At 50.2% G+C, this 22,292-nt stretch overlaps 1 protein-coding gene across 1 annotated transcript; it reads left to right on the top strand.

Moving 5' to 3' along the window:
* Nucleotides 1–4,777: 4,777 nt before the first annotated feature.
* On the top strand, nucleotides 4,778–5,298 carry LOC117138178. Its single transcript, XM_033300068.1, has one exon. The coding sequence runs from the start codon at nucleotides 4,909–4,911 to the stop codon at nucleotides 5,296–5,298; it is 390 nt and encodes a 129-aa protein (XP_033155959.1). The 5' UTR covers nucleotides 4,778–4,908.
* Nucleotides 5,299–22,292: the final 16,994 nt, after the last annotated feature.

The raw sequence follows: 22,292 nt of genomic DNA, 5'->3' as shown, positions 1-22,292 counted from the left end.
TTGGTTGTGGAGTACACGTCAAGTCAATACTAATATTGCTGACTGGCCATAACTAAGACTGATCCCAAAAATTTTCCTAAGTGTAGCAAAAGGAAATGTGGATTTTGCTGAGGAAAACAGAGTAACAGTAACTTCGGTTAGGTTTCTGTCCCGGTTTTATCTGCTTCCTTGAGCTAACTAAACGCTATTCTAAAAAAAGATCATGAACGTAACATGACGGAAAATCTTAGCGTTACTCAAGAGAAATGCAAGATCCTCATATAGTTGACGATTTTCCTCCTTTTTAATATTCGTTTTAAATAAGATAGAGTTTCCTCTAGGTTGGAATATTCGTGCCAAGGAAAAGGCACGATCCAGGACTTCACTGATACACCTACTGGTGGTGTTGAAATTTAGTTTAACATGGAATATCTTCTTTTAACGAAACTCCTTCTACGCCTTCGTGAGAATTTTGAGCCAAAATAATAGACAGCCCTACGAAAGGTGAACATCAAGCCAAGAGTTCAGTTTTATTATCTTTTCGCACGTTATCGTTGATATTTTTACGTATAAGTTTATTCTATTTTTGCTCGCCATTTTTGAACCTGTAATTTTTCGCAAGTATGATGGGGTTAGACTGATCACCAACTAGGAAATCTCCTAGTGTCTCAAACCCTTTTTGTAAATTATGTGCAGCCGAGATCAGCACACAAGATTTGTACGTGACAACCTGTCACCATGAATTTCACAGGTAGTGCATTGGCAATCATTTTAAAAAAAGTGAGAACTGTCCGAGGTGCAAACTAACCTGTAGGCCTCCAGCCGAAGCGACCGAAAGGGTAGGGAGAGAAACTCGCAGTAAAACTAAAAATCTTCCAGCCGCAACAGTAGACGGGGGTCCTTCGACATCAGCTAGCGGTGCTAACACAAACGAAGCTAGTTCAAGCGCTGTAAGTGCTAATGCAGCAGCTTTGTTAGCCATGGAGCGTAGGCTGCTAGCAACATTGTCAGAGAAGATGGCTGATTTAGTACAAAACGCTATCACCTCAAGCATGCAGCGAATAATGCCCACTCCGAGTCCGGCTGTAGTCGTTACAGCCAGTGAAATGTCCGCTGATCACCCAAATGCCTATGAGAGGCAGTATTTAGCATCGCCAAATCCTGTTCCCTCTCCACGAAGCGCTTCTTCCGATTTGTTTGATCGGCCAGATAAAGTCGTCCACATATTAAATGGTTGGAAAATAAAATATTCTGGTGTAGGAGTGTCAGTGGACAACTTTATATACAGAGTCGAAGCGCTTACAAGGCAGACGTTGAATGGAAATTTCAACTTGTTATGTAGGAACATAAGTGTATTGTTTGAAGGCAAGGCGAACGACTTCTTTTGGCGTTATCATAAAGCCAACGGTGAAATTCAGTGGGAGAGGTTTTGTACAGCCCTACGACTGCAATTTCGACAGAGTCGCGACGATGGGGACATAGAAGAACTGATCAGGAATACCAAACAAAAACCAAATGAAACTTTTGATAGTTTCTACGACACGGTATCCGAGTTAGTCGACCAGCTAGAACAGCCTTGGACAGCCAACAAACTTGTCCGAGTGCTAAGAAGTAACCTTCGTCCTGAGATCCGCCACGAAATTCTAAACTTAGATGTCCGTACGGTGTCGGAGTTGAGAGAGATTTGTAAGCGAAGGGAGGCATTCCTGGCTGACGTCAGAAGATGTAGTAGCTACGCGAAAGATATTCCGTTTAAACGTGAGATCTCCGAGGTCTGTCAGGAGAGTGAAGATGAGGTGAGGTCAACATACGGAGCTGAGAACGACATCGAAGTTTTTTCCCTAGTGTGTTGGAATTGCCGAGTCGAAGGACACCGATACCTAGAATGTATAGCCGAAAGACGAGTGTTTTGTTACGGGTGTGGTGCAGCAAACACCTACAAACCAAGTTGTAGAAAATGCTCAAAAAACTTCAAGGTCGGCATGTCGAAGTTGCCAGTCAAACCGAAGACTTCGAATGCCGCACGGAATCAGTCAACAATGACCAATCAGTAGAGAACACCGATAAAAGTGTGTCTCTACCCCTCCCTGACGTACCGATTAAACCGGCTATTAGACTGCTTCACAGCAAAATTTCGGAATTACGAAACGTCTGTATTTCGGATTCCAGAAAAACTCCTGCAATTCTTAAACGGAAATCTCGTAGTGCTCGACGCTTGAAATTGTTCTGGAAGAATGTCAAAAAATGTAAAGCCAGTTTGGATTACATCAGTTCTATTCCAACAGGACCACGAGACCCTCGACCGTTCTTACCGATTCGCTTATTGAATCGCCTGGTCTATGGATTGTTGGATTCAGGCGCATCGATTAGTTGTATTGGAGGAGGGTTAGTGCAAGCTGCGATGGAAAACGAGAAGTTTAGGTCGTTGATAGGAGAAGCTGCGACAGCAGACGGGAATTCTCAACGTATAGTAGGACTGCTAAAAATAGAAGTGGAATACGGTGACATCAAAAAGCTTTTGAAGTTGTATGTCGTGCCATCGTTGAAACAGGATCTCTATTTGGGAATTGACTTTTGGAAATTATATGACCTCCTTCCTGCTAATTTGAAAATAGCTGAGATATTGTCGCCTGAGCCCAACCAGCAAACGGTGGTGGATCAGCACGAATTATGTGAAGGTGACAAAGCCAAGATGACCAATGTAATCAACTGTTTTCCTTCCTTTAGCCAAGAAGGGTTAGGTAAGACGAATTTGGTCTCTCATTCGATCGATGTGGGCACCGCTAGGCCTGTGAAGCAACGGCATTTCCCTGTCTCCCCCGCCGTCGAAAAAGCAATGTATGCGGAAATCGACCGGATGTTACGCTTAGGGGTAAGGAGTCTGAGAGTGCTTGGTCTTCGCCGATCGTGATGGTGACTAAACCGGGCAAGGTCAGAATTTGTCTTGACTGTCGCAAGGTTAATAGTTTTACGGAGAAGGATGCATATCCGTTACCCCAAATAAACGGGATACTGAGTCGTTTGCCGAGAGCCGAGTACATATCGAGCCTAGATCTGAAGGATGCATATTGGCAGGTCCCTTTGGATCCTAAATCTAGGGACAAAACAGCTTTTACCGTCCCGGGTAGACCGTTATATCAGTTTAAAGTCATGCCTTTCGGGTTGTGTAACGCCACGAGCACTATGTCACGGTTAATGGACAAAGTAGTGCCGGCTCATTTGAGAAACGAGCTTTTTATCTATTTAGACGACCTACTGATAGTATCTTCTTGTTTTGAAAGCCATTTTAATGTACTGAGGGAGTTAGCCCTGCAGATAAAGCGCGCGGGCTTAACGATAAACGTCGCGAAAAGTCACTTTTGTATGCGACGAGTACTCTATTTGGGCCACATTATAGGAGACGGTGGAATTCGCACAGACCCTGAAAAGGTGGCCGCGATCACCGATTTTCCATTGCCTAAAAGTTTGAAAGGCTTGCGCAGTTTCATGGGATTGTGCGGATGGTACAGGAAATTCGTCGCAAACTTCGCGACACCTTCGGCACCATTGACTGACTTGATGACCACGAAGCGAAAGTTTGTTTTAACGAATGGGGCAATTGAAGCATTCAGCAAGCTCAAAGAGTGTCTTAGCAAAGCTCCAGTCCTGTGTGGTCCGGATCTTGCGAAGCCGTTTGCCATACATTGCGACGGTAGCAAGTCAGGCGTGGGCGCCGTGCTGGTACAAGTGTCTGAAGAAGGTGACGAGCGTCCTATCGCCTTCGTCTCGAAGAAGCTGAACAAAGCTCAACGAAATTATACCGTCACAGACCAGGAGTGTTTAGCCGCAATAGTAGCTCTAAAAAACTTCAGAGCATACGTGGAAGGACTCCCTTTTAAAATAATAACCGACCATGCTTCGCTCAAGTGGCTAATGTCCAATCACGATCTAAATTCACGACTGGCGCGATGGGCATTAGCTTTGCAGAGATTCAAGTTCGAGATTGAACACCGTAAGGCTTCTTTAAATGTCGTCCCGGATACATTGTCTCGTGTAAACGAAGAGATGGTGGCCGCGGTGGACTTGTAAGAGGACTTAATTGTTGATTTCGATTCTGAATTTTTCCAGTCCGGTGATTACGTAAAGTTGGTAGAGACCGTAAAGGAAAATACCTCGAATTTTCCTGATCTCAAGGTGGAGAGCGGGTTTTTATATAGAAAAGCTGAGCACCTGACTGGAGAACGGATGCATGACGAATACGCCTGGAAACTTTGGGTCCCCAAAGACTTAGTACCGAAGATTCTGGCTCGCGCGCACGATAGTCCGTTAGCTGCGCATGGTGGCATACACAAAACCTTGGAAAGAATACGGCGATATTACTTCTGGCCCGGTCTCGTTTCAGACGTGAGGGCTTATATTAGTGCGTGTGCGGTTTGTAAGAGTACAAAATCTCCAAATTTCACTCTCAGACCACCATTGGGAAAAGCGCCTGAGTCTCAGCGATTCTTCCAGCGGTTGTTCATTGATTTTCTCGGACCGTATCCTAGGTCAAGGAGCGGCAACATAGGTATCTTTATTGTCCTGGATCATTTTTCGAAATACGTGTTCTTGAAACCCGTAAAGAAGATTGATTCCAGCGTCGTCATAAAGTATCTGGAAGACGAGTTGTTCATGACGTTCGGAGTCCCCGAAGTGATATTGTCGTACAATGGGTCTCAATTTCGAGCTAGGACGTTCCAGAAACTTATGGAGCAGTACGGCGTTAAGCACACGCTGACCGCTGTTCACTCGCGCAAGGCAAATGCTTCTGAGCGCGTGAACAGATCAGTAATTGCTGCAATCAGGGCCTATCTGCGTCTCGACCAGAAGGACTGGGACGAGTTTCTCAGCCGAATATGTTGTGCGTTGAGGTCGGCTGTGCATTCTAGCATTGGTACCAGTCCCTATTATATGGTATTTGGGCAGCACATGATCACCTCAGGGTCGACGTATTCGTTGATCAGACGCCTAAATCTTCTGGACGATCGTTCTCTAAAGTTCGACCGGCACGAATCTTTCGAGATAATGCGGAAGCAAGCTGTTGATCAGATGAGAAATAAGCACAACGAGAACGAGAAGCGGTATAATATCCGTTCTCGTGTGGTATCGTTTGTCGAAGGGCAAGAAGTTTATAGGCGGAATTTCAAGCCAAGCTGTTTCCAAGCCGGTTACAACGCCAAGTTTGGACCGACGTTCGTAAAGTCTCGAGTTCGGAAGAAGATCGGCAATGCGTATTACGAGTTGGAGGATCTCCAAGGTCGAGTCGTGGGTACCTATCATGCCAAGGACATTCGGCAGTAAGATGCTTCCAGTCGGTCTCAGCCTAGTGTGTCTATGAGTACCCTAGTCTGAGTGTAGCGGGGGGGTTTTGTAGTGGCGACTGAAGCAGTGGGTGAGAAAAATCTCGATGAATAATCGATAGGGTCAGCTGCGACACACTAAAGTGAGGTCTTACTAGATGTAGCAAGAAGTTGCTAGAATATACCAGACTGGATGCAACCCTTATTAGCTGCACCCGATAAGTTTGGAATATTTCGGTTATCGGAGAAAAAGTGTTGTTCAGCTGATCGTGGTTTCCGCCGATGGCCTACGCCTCGATTAATGTTTCCGGTTTATCTTCTTTTCGATCTGAACAATCAACGCGTCAAGTTGCGAAAGTGCGTCGAAAAAAATTTTAACTTGCGGTCATACGGGATTTTTTTGTCGCGCGAAATATCGAAAATACGGCGTTCCTTCGCCTATAGTGGTGCGCGAAATAAGTCCTGCGTGTGTTTCCCGGCGATATTCAGCCGAAGAGATCGGCGTTTGTCACGGCCATCTCACTGCCGCCTTGCCGCCAAATCCTAGCTTCGACTGGGTCAAATTGCAGGTTAGTGAATTTCGAAATATTGGTGAACTGTAGTTTGATGCGGGAATATAATCGCAGCCGAAATTGAAGCCCGGAGGGTTTTCGCTGGGCATCTTACACGTTCACATCAATGCCCGGGTCCCACGGTTTTACGGAGCCGCCACCGGCGGGCAGAAGGAGAGACGGCAACTGCGCCAGGCCAAGAAGTGGAGCGCCTTTCCAGAAAGCCGGAGCGAAGGACCAGCCGCAGCAGCAGGACAGCGACCGACCTAAGCCGGGGCCACCATGAGGGATATTTAAACTAATTACAATGCAGCCTAAGTAGTGCTTAAAGTGAGGTTAGAGTGAATGGAAAATTTTTGTTTTGCTTGATTGGCAGTCCAGAATGCCCAAAAATTAAATTAAATCAAAGTCAAATCGATCAGAATTTCTAATTATACGGAAAAATGCTGAAAGTCAGACCTAACCTTACTAGAGAGTATTAATCCAACCGGATCGCCATCCTGAACATAGAGTGGCAGAAATTAAAATTTTTTTTGTAGTTTAAGATTAACGTTAAGCTATAAGAATATGTACTCCAGTAAGAAACTCGGCCATGCTGTTTAATAATTTTCTTGGATTTAAATTAAATTCTTATTAGTGATTAAAATTTTTATATAGTAAGTGATCTAACCTAAGCGAATTAAAATTTTTTTGAGAAGAGTTTCTTTTCGGAAAGTGCTCATTTAAATTTTAGAGTAGAGATTTATAAAAGTTTGATCGCAGTCGTGTAATCCAAAATGATGCCTCCTTATAGTGTTAGTGGAAAAAGCCACCATTTCGTTTCAGCTCATCTGCGCCGGGAGATCGATCTTTCGCCGAGGAGTGAAAAGTTGAGTGAGTCTCATTGATAAAACTTTATTTTTATTGGAAATATTCGGTAGTAAACCGAATAAATTTTGCTAGAGGTCTTATATTGTATACACACTGCAGATAAACAAATAATAATAATGGAGTGGCGCGAGCAGCCCTTTGAAATATAAAGAGAAAAAGAAAGAAAAAAAAATCTATCCGAATTTACTCGCGGCTCTCTCTCCAACGAAACAAATTTTTTATCTCGTTAAAGATACGTTATAAAGAAAACTCGAAAAAAAAATAAATAAAATTAATAAGTCGCAGAACAAGATTATGGAGAGAACAAAAAAATTATTGAAGAATTAAATGAAAGCCATGTTCCTTCCTAAAAATATATTTAGCCACTAGTATCTATAACTTTTTAATTGTAATAATCTCGTATATAGAATTAAAACTACATTTTCTGATCTCGCAACTGAGAGAAAACCTTGCTTTAGATTCCGTTGAGTCACACTAGTCTGTATTTTTTTTTTATTTACTTGGTTCCTTTAGTATGTACTTATTTTTAGATATAAATATTGTTATTAATTATTAAGTATTGATTGATATTGAAAATATGAATTTCTAAAAACCTAAATACTGACTCGGCTGATGTTTCTCCTGACGTAGGGCACTGAAGGGACCACTAGAGCTATGCTCTTAAGGAAAGTGGTCTAAGGTAGGGTAGGGCAATGCGCGAACACGATTCCACCTGTGCTTCGCCGGCGAAAAATTCTCAAACTTTTCTCCCATTCTAGAACTGTCCGCTTCCGAAAGTATTAATTTGCTTGCTCCGATTTTTGCATTCTAGTACCTTTATTTTGTTGTTGTTGCAAGCACGCTCAATTTCTTGATCTTATTAATTGTTGTCTGTAACGAAAAGAGATCTGTACAAGCAAGATCACCACACCCATTGCCATGAGCTAGAGCCGGCCTCTAAAGCGTGCGCCCGCAAGTACAGGTACTCCAGTCTTTCATCATTTTAATTCGTTACACGTTACAAAATCCAGCGTAGAAAAGAATTTGAATCGTTTCGCTTCTTGTAAACGTTCTTCAATGTTTGGCACAGGAAAGTTTTCTTTCTTGATCAACTTGTTCAGACGTCGGTAGTCAACACACAGTCGATCGCCTCCGTTCTTCTTTTTAATCAAAACTACTGTGCTCGCATACTCAGATGTTGATTTGGCAATAATATCGTGTTGGAGGAGCTCGTCAATCATAGCGTTCACAACGTCACGCTTAGGTTCAGGAATTCGGTATGGCGCTTGGGCCACTGCTTGTTTATCTTCTACTTCAATTTCAGCTTCGACCACATTAGTTTTTCCAATTCCTTTAAGGCCAGAGGAAAAGACATCGGCATACTCTTCTAGTAAGTTCTGCATGCGTGTCTTATCATTATACTGTCGATATTAGAAAGAAGATTAGTAATTTTCTTGAAGTGAGATACTTGCTGTGTTGCTCTTTTGCTCTTAAAAGTCATCATTCCGTTCTCAAACTTCAGCGTAAGATTTGGGTTAACAAGGATATCCTCGCCGATAAGAAAATCTTGCTGTACGATTTTGTTTTCGGCTATATACATCAGTGCTTCGGTGACAGTATTATCGATGATCAGTTCGATGATGATTGCTTCGTTTAGAATGCGTACTGCACCACAAATACCATGAATTTGCATTGCACACTTGCATCGCTTGGCGTCGAGTTGTTGTGCTACAGTCTCACGAACCGTGCTAGCTTGGCTACCTGTGTCAATAAACGCAGTATACGGTTTCGATTGGACGATGGTTTTGTAGAAACACTTATATCTTATAGCGTCGTGTACTCGCTTCGGGTTTAGCGCAGTTACCGTTGTTGGGGTGTACTTTATTACACGTAGTACATCGGTGTCGTTTCGGTGGTTGTGGGCATTTGATCGAAAAATGACCTGGTTCGCCGCAATTAAAGCATTTTAATTTATCGTTTGTTGTTGCAGACTCGTGTTGTTTAGATTTCGGTTCATCGTTCGATACTGGATCGTAATTTGGCAGTTGAAGCCTACCTCGGTTGACAAAATACTCGTCAATGACGTCACGCATCTGTTTCATCGTTGCAAATTTTGTGGTCACAATGCTCTGTTGTAGCTCTCTTGTAGCTGCTTTAACCCAGTTCGGGCATATCGAATAATAGCACACTCGCTTAAATTGTAACGATTTCCAAGGGCTGACATGCGAAAGCAGTACTCCTTTTTTTTTTTTTTTTATTATTCGACTTACGGCAGGAAAATTAAAATCTTCTAAAGATACCACCTACTGTCCGTAGGTGGCATGCACGTTCACGGTGGCATTCATAAGCCCTATTGGAATTATGCCTACGTACTAAAATAAAAACCTCCGCGTGCTCTTCAGTCCTTACTCGCTCACCGGGACTGCCAGTCAAGGTATGACTTCGGTGAGCAGGATGTGAGGCCAGGTCGCACTCCCTGCCTTAAGTGTAGTCCATCGGGGCTCCTCCTTCCACCCTTTAGTCGGTTTTTACGACGAGCTGGGAACGCTGAGGTAGAGTTCTTCGCCCGCCGTCACCCAGGGCGCCATTTTGGGCTTAGACATCCACTCTGTTGGCCATCTCGTCTGATCGGACACGCTTCATCATATTAATGATAAGGCTGTATCCCAGCTCCCACGCCCCGCTGTTCGCCAGCATAGCCGCGAACAAGCCACTAGGGCTGAACGGGGTACCTGACAGCGTCTTTAGCTGCTCCCTCTCCGCCGTGAACCTGGAGCAGTGCATTAGCACATGTTCTGCTGTTTCCTCACCGTCGACGCAGAACAAGCATCGAGCTGACTCTACGTGACGGAACCGGAGTAGGTAGGCCCGGAAGCACCCATGGTCCGTAAGAAACTGGGTTAGGTGGTAGTCCAAGCATTTGTGCTGGCACTCTGTCTAAACCGTCATCTCAGGGATGAGCTGGTAAGTCCATCTCCCCCGTCGCGAAGTTTGCCATCTGCTCTGTCATTCACCTGTTAGCCACTCGTGTGCCTCTTGCTTGGGAGCGCCACTTCGCATTAGGCTGAGAGCCTTGATCTCCAGATCAATTGGCGGCAGGCCTGCCAGCGCTAGCGCCGCGTCCTCGGATATGGTCCTGAAACCTCTAATGAGCCTGAGGGCCATAGACCGTAGCACCGAACGAGCTCCTTTCAGGTATGAGCCCCTGCTAGTGGCATTGCTCCTTATTGGAGCAGCGTATAGCAGAGAAGCCTTTGCTACTGACACCAGCAGTTTCCTGGCCGGGTGTCTCCTCCGACGTTGGGCATAAGCCTAGCCAACGAAGAGGCTGTGACTGCTGCCTTCTTGCTGGCGTAGCTCGCGTGGTCCTTGAATGATAGTCTGCGATCTATCATTACCCCCAGGTACTTTAGGGACTCTTGAGAGGTCACCTGTGTGCCATTGACTGAGACCAGCATGTTCTCCACCTTTTTCCTGCTGCTGAGAAGGACTGCTTCGGTCTTGTGCGCCGCTATTGCTAGCCCGGCATTCTCGAGCCACAGGATGGCGGCACCGATCGTAGAGTTGCATTTGTCTTCCAACCCTGCGATTGTTTTAGAGACAACTGTGATTGCCACATCGTCGGCAAAACAGTGCAGCTCTACTCCTACGGGCCTGTTGATGCCCAAGATCCCATCGTACATAATGTAAAGGATTGGTCCAAGTACCGATCCTTGGGGAACACCTGCCGAAACTCGGTATCTTTTTGGGCCATCTTCCGTATCGTACCATAGGACCCGGTCCCTAAAGTAGCTGCCAACGACTATCCTTAGGTACTCCGGGATCCCCATGCGGTTCATGGCTGCGAGGATTACGGGCCATCTGGCGGTGTTAAACGCGTTCCTTACGTCCAGAGTCACTATTGCGCAGTATTCCTTCCTGCCCCCTAACCATCTATTACCAGAAAGAGCGGTCTTGGCGATGTTACTAACGGCCGAAAGAGCGTCCAGTGTGCTCTTTCCTTTCCGGAAGTCATATTGATGGCTACCCAGGCCGTTGGTGCTCTCGGTGATTGCCTCTATTCTAGTATACAGGATACGTTCGAACAGTTTTCCTACTATATCCAGTAGGCATAGAGGGCGGTAGCTGTTTGCAGCATGTGCTGGTCCCTTGCCTTTCGGCAACAGGACTAGCTTCTGGCTTTTCCACCTTGTTGGGAAGATTCCGTCCAGAAGGCATTGCTGGAAGGTAGCCCTGAAGATTTCAGGTCTACCCAGCGCCACTGCTTTTATAACAGCTCCAGGAATACCGTCTAGTCCAGGGGCTTTGTTTGGCTGCCTCGACGACTTCAAGTTCTGTGACGCACTGGAAATCTAGGGCAGGGGCTGCCTCTGTTGGCCTCCATAGAGTGGTTTGCTTTGGAAATAGCTCCCCTACTATGTTAGCCAGGACCCCCGGGTCGGATGGGGTTGCCGCTCTCCTCCTTAGCTTGTTGGTAACACGCTTATAGGCGAGGCCCCAGGTATCGCTGTCTACGCCATCCTGCAGCTCCTTAAACGACCCCGCTTTGGCAGCCGCGATGCCGTGCTTGAACTCTATGCGTTTCATTCTGAAAGCCTCCAAGAGTTCCGCGTGGTGGGTACTGCCTCTGGCTCGTTGCGCCGTTCTCCTAGCCCTCAGGCAATCAGACCTTAGTTGGCTTAGGGAGGCCAGCATGGCCACATCGATCTTCCTGGTGTCCCATGCTTTCCCGGCTGTTCTGCTCTGCCGTCTCCTGGGCATGCCCTCCGGGGAGAGACTGAAGGAGATCAGGGCGTGGTCGCTCAGCGTCATGACGTCATGGATCATCCAGTTGTTGTTGTCCACTAGCCCTCTGCTGACAAAGGTAACGTCAATAAAGGACGTACCCCTATCGTTGTTGAACGTCGGCTTCCGTCCGTCGTTCAGCAGTATAAGGTCCAGCATTCCCATGGCGTCAATCACAGCTCGGCCTCTGGCGTTGGATGTCCTGCTGCCCCATTCCACTGCCCAGGCATTAAAGTCGCCGGCAACGACCTTCGGGCTTCGCCCTCTCGCATGGTCCACGAGCGCCTCCAGAAACTCCTCGAACTGATCGGGGGTGTCGCTCGGCGGAGCGTAGCAGCTGTACATGTGCACGTGTTTTAGCTTCGCATAAGCGATACCCCGCATAGGTAAAGCAGCCAGTTCCAGGACGGGAAGAGAGCTGCAGCATTTGATAGCTGCTTTACCTGTCTCGTCAAGGATCATGGATGATTGTCCACTACCAGAGACGTAGGGTTCGCTTAGGAGAATGATGTCCACATTGCGCTCAACCGCAGTCTGGGTCAGGAGGTTCTGAGCTGCTGCGCAATGATTGACATTGAGCTGTACTACGCTAATATGATGGGCGTGCATTAAGGTGGATCTTGGTTTCTTTTAGGGTCGCTCTGTAGGTCGGGCACGCAAAGCTACCCGTCGGGTGGTTTCTGTCCACCTCGCTGCTGCAGATCAGGCATTTTGGTGCTGCAACCCACCCCTTCGCCTTGTGCCCATGCTCACCGCATCTAAGACAGCAGTCTGCCCTGTCAGCGTCCTTGCAGGTTGCTGATCGATGACCATAGCCCAGGCACCTGTAGCATCTCGTGGGTCGGACGTCCTGGGTGAAACGACATCTTGACCATCCAACGATTAAGGTGCCCTGTTTAAGGACTGCTATCGCATCGTTCGCGTTCAGCAGCACTGAGGCTATCTGCGTGCCATCCCGCATTCTGCGAAGGCCCCTGATATCCTCAGGATTTATCTGCAGACCCTGAAATTGGGCGACCATGCAGCTGTGGAGTTCATCTGCTGTCGTAGCCTCGTCCAACCCGCTGCAAGATAGAGCTATTCTTTGCGCTCCCGTGCGCACAGAGGCCAAGTCATTGAGCGCCGCTTCCAGGTCGCTCTTAAACTTGGGAACGCTTTCAGAAGCTTTCCCCTCTACCTCAAGAAACAGCTCACCTTTCTGCGTTCTCCGGATTTTTCGCACGTGGCTGCCCAGTTCGTTAAGGCTCGGGTCCGATCTTAGCTTCCGAAGCATCTCTGCGTACGAAGCCTCTCCTGTCTTTTTTACGATGAGTGCCTCAGGTTTTTTACGCAGGCGCGTAGGCTTCACCTTGGTCCACTCTGCACCCGTGCTAGCATTCTTGGCGACAGATGCGTAGCTGCCTGGCTTGGACTCGTTTGGTCTGGATGGCGCCTCTTCTTCACCGTTGCCACCCAACGTAGGGTTGCTCGGCTTGGGCGCCTGGGCGTTTGGCACTTGCACCTTGGGTACCTGCGCCTTTTGAGGAGCCTTTTTGGAAGGCTTTTGTACCTCCGTCTGGGTAGCACTGCTCTTCAAGCGGTGCTCGCTAGAAGTACCTTCGTACAGCTCTATCGCCCTGTTGTTAAGGGCTGAGAGTTCGGAAGCTATGCCCTTTGTCTCTCGTGTCACGTGGCGTTGGGTCTCGAAAGCGGATAGCAGGATGTTAATCTTGCCATTCATCCTGGTGAGAATCCCCTCAGGTCCTCGTTCTGGAGAGCCGTGGTCAGGTCCGAAGACCGATGAGGGGAACCAGCCGGGGACTTCCCTCCCGTCTTTTGCGATGGCACGGCGATGTGGTCCATTGTCTTCTGACTTGTCGCGGTCGTAGATGCTGTTGGAGCCAAGTTCTCCACCTCTACAGCATCGCTGCAGTCGCTAGTCAACGGCGGCTGGGAGCCTGCGTGCTCACCCCTCGCCACCGACGGGACTGAGATTCCGTCACCATGGGTCGTGTTACCGACTCCTCTGGTGGGGGATCTCGAAAGTCGGGAGCTCCTCCTGAACGGGTCGTTGCGATCAGGGGGACTGCCCCCCACTGAGCTGTCCATCAACTGAAGGATGGCCTAAGGTTACCTAGGCGAAGCACCAGCCTTAGAAAGGGGTTCCCACGTAGGCCACGGATTTCCCCCTGGCTTTTACGGATGGAGGTTTGTACCGCCTCGACTCGGACACTAGAGCCTCTGCTTAGGCACCAGTACGGTGAGAGGATGATATTTCCCTGGTCTGTCCGCGACCTTTGTGCCTTTTCCCCTTTCTTAACGACTTGTGCGCTCCCAGTAACCAGTAACAAAATTAAATTTCAACGGTTTAATTTTAAATTTAATTTTGAATTTCGCGCCCTACTGTCGCAACACAACACACGGTTGATCTGGCAACGCCGCCCTCTCCAGATCACCCGTTGCGCCGAGTTGGCCGCGCTATCAGCTGTTTTATCCGCTGCAACAAACGCCAGCTAATAAATTACCTATTTACATGAAACAGGCGCGCAATTAACTCGCGTGATTGCAGCGCAAAGCTGTGGCGCGACTCCACCGTGTGGTTTTGTCAGTTTGCCGCGCACACCGGCCGACACAACTTCTATAATTTCGGATTTTTCGCGCAGCGTTACTTTAAGACGTCCGTCTTCGCGGCGATGTAGACTTGGTCCCCCAAAGCAGGCGAACAGCATTTGACATTATGTAGTGTGTTTAGGCCCCGCAGGGCCTGCCTCTGTTGGCCTCCATAGAGTGGTTTGCTTTGGAAATAGCTCCCCTACTATGTTAGCCAGGACCCCCGGGTCGGATGGGGTTGCCGCTCTCCTCCTTAGCTTGTTGGTAACAAGCTTATAGGCGAGGCCCCAGGTATCGCTGTCTACGCCCTTAAACGACCGCGCTTTGGCAGCCGCGATGCCGTGCTTGAACTCTATGCGTTTCCTTCTGAAAGCCTCCAAGAGTTCCGCGTGGTGGGTACTGCCTCTGGCTCGTTGCGCCGTTGTCCTAGCCCTGAGGCAATCAGACCTTAGTTGGCTTAGGGAGGCACTCCACCAGTAAACGGGTGGTTTGCGCTGTGACTTACTTTTCCTAGGCATGGTTGCGTCGCAGATTCTTCCGAGCATAATTATGAGGCTTGCCGCCATGTTCTCTGCGTCCCCATTTGGGATTTCCAGGGAATTGATCTGATAGGCCAGCATGGCCACATCGATCTTCCTGGTGTCCCATGCTTTCCCGGCTGTTCTGCTCTGCCGTCTCCTGGGCATGCCCTCCGGGGAGAGACTGAAGGAGATCAGGGCGTGGTCGCTCAGCGTCATGACGTCATGGATCATCCAGTTGTTGTTGTCCACTAGCCCTCTGCTGACAAAGGTAACGTCAATAAAGGACGTACCCCTATCGTTGTTGAACGTCGGCTTCCGTCCGTCGTTCAGCAGTATAAGGTCCAGCATTCCCATGGCGTCAATCACAGCTCGGCCTCTGGCGTTGGATGTCCTGCTGCCCCATTCCACTGCCCAGGCATTAAAGTCGCCGGCAACGACCTTCGGGCTTCGCCCTCTCGCATGGTCCACGAGCGCTTCCAGAAACTCCTCGAACTGATCGGGGGTGTCGCTCGGCGGAGCGTAGCAGCTGTACATGTGCACGTGTTTTAGCTTCGCATAAGCGATACCCCGCATAGGTAAAGCAGCCAGTTCCAGGACGTGAAGAGAGCTGCAGCATTTGATAGCTGCTTTACCTGTCTCGTCAAGGATCATGGATGATTGTCCACTACCAGAGACGTAGGGTTCGCTTAGGAGAATGATGTCCACATTGCGCTCAACCGCAGTCTGGGTCAGGAGGCTCTGAGCTGCTGCGCAATGATTGACATTGAGCTGTACTACGCTAATATGGGCGTGCATTAAGGTGGATCTTGGCTTCTTTTAGGGTCGCTCTGTAGGTCGGGCACGCAAAGCTACCCGTGGTTTCTGTCCACCTCGCTGCTGCAGATCAGGCATTTTGGTGCTGCAACGCACCCCTTTGCCTTGTGCCCATGCTCACCGCATCTAAGACAGCAGTCTGCCCTGTCAGCGTCCTTGCAGGTTGCTGATCGATGACCATAGCCCAGGCACCTGTAGCATCTCGTGGGTCGGACGTCCTGGGTGAAACGACATCTTGACCATCCAACGATTAAGGTGCCCTGTTTAAGGACTGCTATCGCATCGTTCGCGTTCAGCAGCACTGAGGCTATCTGCGTGCCATCCCGCATTCTGCGAAGGCCCCTGATATCCTCAGGATTTATCTGCAGACCCTGAAATTGGGCGACCATGCAGCTGTGGAGTTCATCTGCTGTCGTAGCCTCGTCCAACCCGCTGCAAGATAGAGCTATTCTTTGCGCTCCCGTGCGCACAGAGGCCAAGTCATTGAGCGCCGCTTCCAGGTCGCTCTTAAACTTGGGAACGCTTTCAGAAGCTTTCCCCTCTACCTCAAGAAACAGCTCACCTTTCTGCGTTCTCCGGATTTTTCGCACGTGGCTGCCCAGTTCGTTAAGGCTCGGGTCCGATCTTAGCTTCCGAAGCATCTCTGCGTACGAAGCCTCTCCTGTCTTTTTTACGATGAGTGCCTCAGGTTTTTTACGCAGGCGCGAAGGCTTCACCTTGGTCCACTCTGCACCCGTGCTAGCATTCTTGGCGACAGATGCGTAGCTGCCTGGCTCGGACTTGTTTGGTCTGGATGGCGCCTTTTCTTCACCGTTGCCACCCAACGTAGGGTTTCTCGGCTTGGGCGCCTGGGCGTTTGGCACTTGCACCTTGGGTACCTGCGCCTTTTGAGGAGCCTTTTTGGAAGGCTTTTGTACCTCCGTCTGGGTAGCACTGCTCTTCAAGCGGTGCTCGCTAGAAGTACCTTCGTACAGCTCTATCGCCCTGTTGTTAAGGGCTGAGAGTTCGGAAGCTATGCCCTTTGTCTCTCGTGTCACGTGGCGTTGGGTCTCGAAAGCGGATAGCAGGATGTTAATCTTGCCATTCATCCTGGTGAGAATCCCCTCAGGTCCTCGTTCTGGAGAGCCGTGGTCAGGTCCGAAGACCGATGAGGGGAACCAGCTGGGGACTTCCCTCCCGTCTTTTGCGATGGCACGGCGATGTGGTCCATTGTCTTCTGATGCTGTTGGAGCCAAGTTCTCCACCTCTACAGCATCGCTGCAGTCGCTAGTCAACGGCGGCTGGGAGCCTGCGTGCTCACCCCTCGCCACCGACGGGACTGAGATTCCGTCACCATGGGTCGTGTTACCGACTCCTCTGGTGGGGGATCCCCTTTCCTTTCCCCTGGCTTTTACGGATGGAGGTTTGTACCGCCTCGACTCGGACACCAGAGCCTCTGCTTAGGCACCACTACGGTGAGAGGATGATATTTCCCTGGTCTGTCCGCGACCTTTGTGCCTTTTCCCCTTTCTTAACGACTTGTGCGCTCCCAGTAACCAGTAACAAAATTAAATTAAATTTCAACGGTTTAATTTTAAATTTAATTTTGAATTTCGCGCCCTACTGTCGCAACACAACACACGGTTGATCTGGCAACGCCGCCCTCTCCAGATCACCCGTTGCGCCGAGTTGGCCGCGCTATCAGCTGTTTTATCCGCTGCAACAAACGCCAGCTAATAAATTACCTATTTACATGAAACAGGCGCGCAATTAACTCGCGTGATTGCAGCGCAAAGCTGTGGCGCGACTCCACCGTGTGGTTTTGTCAGTTTGCCGCGCACACCGGCCGACACAACTTCTATAATTTCGGATTTTTCGCGCAGCGTTACTTTAAGACGTCCGTCTTCGCGGCGATGTAGACTTGGTCCCCCAAAGCAGGCGAACAGCATTTGACATTATGTAGTGTGTTTAGGCCCCGCAGGGCCTGCCTCTGTTGGCCTCCATAGAGTGGTTTGCTTTGGAAATAGCTCCCCTACTATGTTAGCCAGGACCCCCGGGTCGGATGGGGTTGCCGCTCTCCTCCTTAGCTTGTTGGTAACAAGCTTATAGGCGAGGCCCCAGGTATCGCTGTCTACGCCATCCTGCAGCTCCTTAAACGACCGCGCTTTGGCAGCCGCGATGCCGTGCTTGAACTCTATGCGTTTCCTTCTGAAAGCCTCCAAGAGTTCCGCGTGGTGGGTACTGCCTCTGGCTCGTTGCGCCGTTGTCCTAGCCCTGAGGCAATCAGACCTTAGTTGGCTTAGGGAGGCACTCCACCAGTAAACGGGTGGTTTGCGCTGTGACTTACTTTTCCTAGGCATGGTTGCGTCGCAGATTCTTCCGAGCATAATTATGAGGCTTGCCGCCATGTTCTCTGCGTCCCCATTTGGGATTTCCAGGGAATTGATCTGATAGGCCAGCATGGCCACATCGATCTTCCTGGTGTCCCATGCTTTCCCGGCTTTTCTGCTCTGCCGTCTCCTGGGCATGCCCTCCGGGGAGAGACTGAAGGAGATCAGGGCGTGGTCGCTCAGCGTCATGACGTCATGGATCATCCAGTTGTTGTTGTCCACTAGCCCTCTGCTGACAAAGGTAACGTCAATAAAGGACGTACCCCTATCGTTGTTGAACGTCGGCTTCCGTCCGTCGTTCAGCAGTATAAGGTCCAGCATTCCCATGGCGTCAATCACAGCTCGGCCTCTGGCGTTGGATGTCCTGCTGCCCCATTCCACTGCCCAGGCATTAAAGTCGCCGGCAACGACCTTCGGGCTTCGCCCTCTCGCATGGTCCACGAGCGCTTCCAGAAACTCCTCGAACTGATCGGGGGTGTCGCTCGGCGGAGCGTAGCAGCTGTACATGTGCACGTTTTTTAGCTTCGCATAAGCGATACCCCGCATAGGTAAAGCAGCCAGTTCCAGGACGGGAAGAGAGCTGCAGCATTTGATAGCTGCTTTACCTGTCTCGTCAAGGATCATGGATGATTGTCCACTACCAGAGACGTAGGGTTCGCTTAGGAGAATGATGTCCACATTGCGCTCAACCGCAGTCTGGGTCAGGAGGTTCTGAGCTGCTGCGCAATGATTGACATTGAGCTGTACTACGCTAATATGATGGGCGTGCATTAAGGTGGATCTTGGCTTCTTTTAGGGTCGCTCTGTAGGTCGGGCACGCAAAGCTACCCGTCGGGTGGTTTCTGTCCACCTCGCTGCTGCAGATCAGGCATTTTGGTGCTGCAACGCACCCCTTTGCCTTGTGCCCATGCTCACCGCATCTAAGACAGCAGTCTGCCCTGTCAGCGTCCTTGCAGGTTGCTGATCGATGACCATAGCCCAGGCACCTGTAGCATCTCGTGGGTCGGACGTCCTGGGTGAAACGACATCTTGACCATCCAACGATTAAGGTGCCCTGTTTAAGGACTGCTATCGCATCGTTCGCGTTCAGCAGCACTGAGGCTATCTGCGTGCCATCCCGCATTCTGCGAAGGCCCCTGATATCCTCAGGATTTATCTGCAGACCCTGAAATTGGGCGACCATGCAGCTGTGGAGTTCATCTGCTGTCGTAGCCTCGTCCAACCCGCTGCAAGATAGAGCTATTCTTTGCGCTCCCGTGCGCACAGAGGCCAAGTCATTGAGCGCCGCTTCCAGGTCGCTCTTAAACTTGGGAACGCTTTCAGAAGCTTTCCCCTCTACCTCAAGAAACAGCTCACCTTTCTGCGTTCTCCGGATTTTTCGCACGTGGCTGCCCAGTTCGTTAAGGCTCGGGTCCGATCTTAGCTTCCGAAGCATCTCTGCGTACGAAGCCTCTCCTGTCTTTTTTACGATGAGTGCCTCAGGTTTTTTACGCAGGCGCGTAGGCTTCACCTTGGTCCACTCTGCACCCGTGCTAGCATTCTTGGCGACAGATGCGTAGCTGCCTGGCTTGGACTCGTTTGGTCTGGATGGCGCCTTTTCTTCACCGTTGCCACCCAACGTAGGGTTGCTCGGCTTGGGCGCCTGGGCGTTTGGCACTTGCACCTTGGGTACCTGCGCCTTTTGAGGAGCCTTTTTGGAAGGCTTTTGTACCTCCGTCTGGGTAGCACTGCTCTTCAAGCGGTGCTCGCTAGAAGTACCTTCGTACAGCTCTATCGCCCTGTTGTTAAGGGCTGAGAGTTCGGAAGCTATGCCCTTTGTCTCTCGTGTCACGTGGCGTTGGGTCTCGAAAGCGGATAGCAGGATGTTAATCTTGCCATTCATCCTGGTGAGAATCCCCTCAGGTCCTCGTTCTGGAGAGCCGTGGTCAGGTCCGAAGACCGATGAGGGGAACCAGCCGGGGACTTCCCTCCCGTCTTTTGCGATGGCACGGCGATGTGGTCCATTGTCTTCTGACTTGTCGCGGTCGTAGATGCTGTTGGAGCCAAGTTCTCCACCTCTACAGCATCGCTGCAGTCGCTAGTCAACGGCGGCTGGGAGCCTGCGTGCTCACCCCTCGCCACCGACGGGACTGAGATTCCGTCACCATGGGTCGTGTTACCGACTCCTCTGGTGGGGGATCTCGAAAGTCGGGAGCTCCTCCTGAACGGGTCGTTGCGATCAGGGGGACTGCCCCCCACTGAGCTGTCCATCAACTGAAGGATGGCCTAAGGTTACCTAGGCGAAGCACCAGCCTTAGAAAGGGGTTCCCACGTAGGCCACGGATTTCCCCCTGGCTTTTACGGATGGAGGTTTGTACCGCCTCGACTCGGACACTAGAGCCTCTGCTTAGGCACCAGTACGGTGAGAGGATGATATTTCCCTGGTCTGTCCGCGACCTTTGTGCCTTTTCCCCTTTCTTAACGACTTGTGCGCTCCCAGTAACCAGTAACAAAATTAAATTTCAACGGTTTAATTTTAAATTTAATTTTGAATTTCGCGCCCTACTGTCGCAACACAACACACGGTTGATCTGGCAACGCCGCCCTCTCCAGATCACCCGTTGCGCCGAGTTGGCCGCGCTATCAGCTGTTTTATCCGCTGCAACAAACGCCAGCTAATAAATTACCTATTTACATGAAACAGGCGCGCAATTAACTCGCGTGATTGCAGCGCAAAGCTGTGGCGCGACTCCACCGTGTGGTTTTGTCAGTTTGCCGCGCACACCGGCCGACACAACTTCTATAATTTCGGATTTTTCGCGCAGCGTTACTTTAAGACGTCCGTCTTCGCGGCGATGTAGACTTGGTCCCCCAAAGCAGGCGAACAGCATTTGACATTATGTAGTGTGTTTAGGCCCCGCAGGGCCTGCCTCTGTTGGCCTCCATAGAGTGGTTTGCTTTGGAAATAGCTCCCCTACTATGTTAGCCAGGACCCCCGGGTCGGATGGGGTTGCCGCTCTCCTCCTTAGCTTGTTGGTAACAAGCTTATAGGCGAGGCCCCAGGTATCGCTGTCTACGCCCTTAAACGACCGCGCTTTGGCAGCCGCGATGCCGTGCTTGAACTCTATGCGTTTCCTTCTGAAAGCCTCCAAGAGTTCCGCGTGGTGGGTACTGCCTCTGGCTCGTTGCGCCGTTGTCCTAGCCCTGAGGCAATCAGACCTTAGTTGGCTTAGGGAGGCACTCCACCAGTAAACGGGTGGTTTGCGCTGTGACTTACTTTTCCTAGGCATGGTTGCGTCGCAGATTCTTCCGAGCATAATTATGAGGCTTGCCGCCATGTTCTCTGCGTCCCCATTTGGGATTTCCAGGGAATTGATCTGATAGGCCAGCATGGCCACATCGATCTTCCTGGTGTCCCATGCTTTCCCGGCTGTTCTGCTCTGCCGTCTCCTGGGCATGCCCTCCGGGGAGAGACTGAAGGAGATCAGGGCGTGGTCGCTCAGCGTCATGACGTCATGGATCATCCAGTTGTTGTTGTCCACTAGCCCTCTGCTGACAAAGGTAACGTCAATAAAGGACGTACCCCTATCGTTGTTGAACGTCGGCTTCCGTCCGTCGTTCAGCAGTATAAGGTCCAGCATTCCCATGGCGTCAATCACAGCTCGGCCTCTGGCGTTGGATGTCCTGCTGCCCCATTCCACTGCCCAGGCATTAAAGTCGCCGGCAACGACCTTCGGGCTTCGCCCTCTCGCATGGTCCACGAGCGCTTCCAGAAACTCCTCGAACTGATCGGGGGTGTCGCTCGGCGGAGCGTAGCAGCTGTACATGTGCACGTGTTTTAGCTTCGCATAAGCGATACCCCGCATAGGTAAAGCAGCCAGTTCCAGGACGTGAAGAGAGCTGCAGCATTTGATAGCTGCCACTACCAGAGACGTAGGGTTCGCTTAGGAGAATGATGTCCACATTGCGCTCAACCGCAGTCTGGGTCAGGAGGCTCTGAGCTGCTGCGCAATGATTGACATTGAGCTGTACTACGCTAATATGGGCGTGCATTAAGGTGGATCTTGGCTTCTTTTAGGGTCGCTCTGTAGGTCGGGCACGCAAAGCTACCCGTGGTTTCTGTCCACCTCGCTGCTGCAGATCAGGCATTTTGGTGCTGCAACGCACCCCTTTGCCTTGTGCCCATGCTCACCGCATCTAAGACAGCAGTCTGCCCTGTCAGCGTCCTTGCAGGTTGCTGATCGATGACCATAGCCCAGGCACCTGTAGCATCTCGTGGGTCGGACGTCCTGGGTGAAACGACATCTTGACCATCCAACGATTAAGGTGCCCTGTTTAAGGACTGCTATCGCATCGTTCGCGTTCAGCAGCACTGAGGCTATCTGCGTGCCATCCCGCATTCTGCGAAGGCCCCTGATATCCTCAGGATTTATCTGCAGACCCTGAAATTGGGCGACCATGCAGCTGTGGAGTTCATCTGCTGTCGTAGCCTCGTCCAACCCGCTGCAAGATAGAGCTATTCTTTGCGCTCCCGTGCGC

Source organism: Drosophila mauritiana, chromosome 2R, assembly GCF_004382145.1.
Source record: "Drosophila mauritiana strain mau12 chromosome 2R, ASM438214v1, whole genome shotgun sequence".
Taxonomy (NCBI): Eukaryota; Metazoa; Arthropoda; class Insecta; order Diptera; family Drosophilidae; genus Drosophila; species Drosophila mauritiana.
This window is presented reverse-complemented; position numbering and strand designations above follow the sequence as displayed.

What these genes read in the sequence shown, in the direction of transcription:
- LOC117138178 (XM_033300068.1), top strand. Translation starts at nt 4,909, where the DNA reads ATGGTATTTGGGCAGCACATGATCACCTCAGGGTCGACGTATTCGTTG.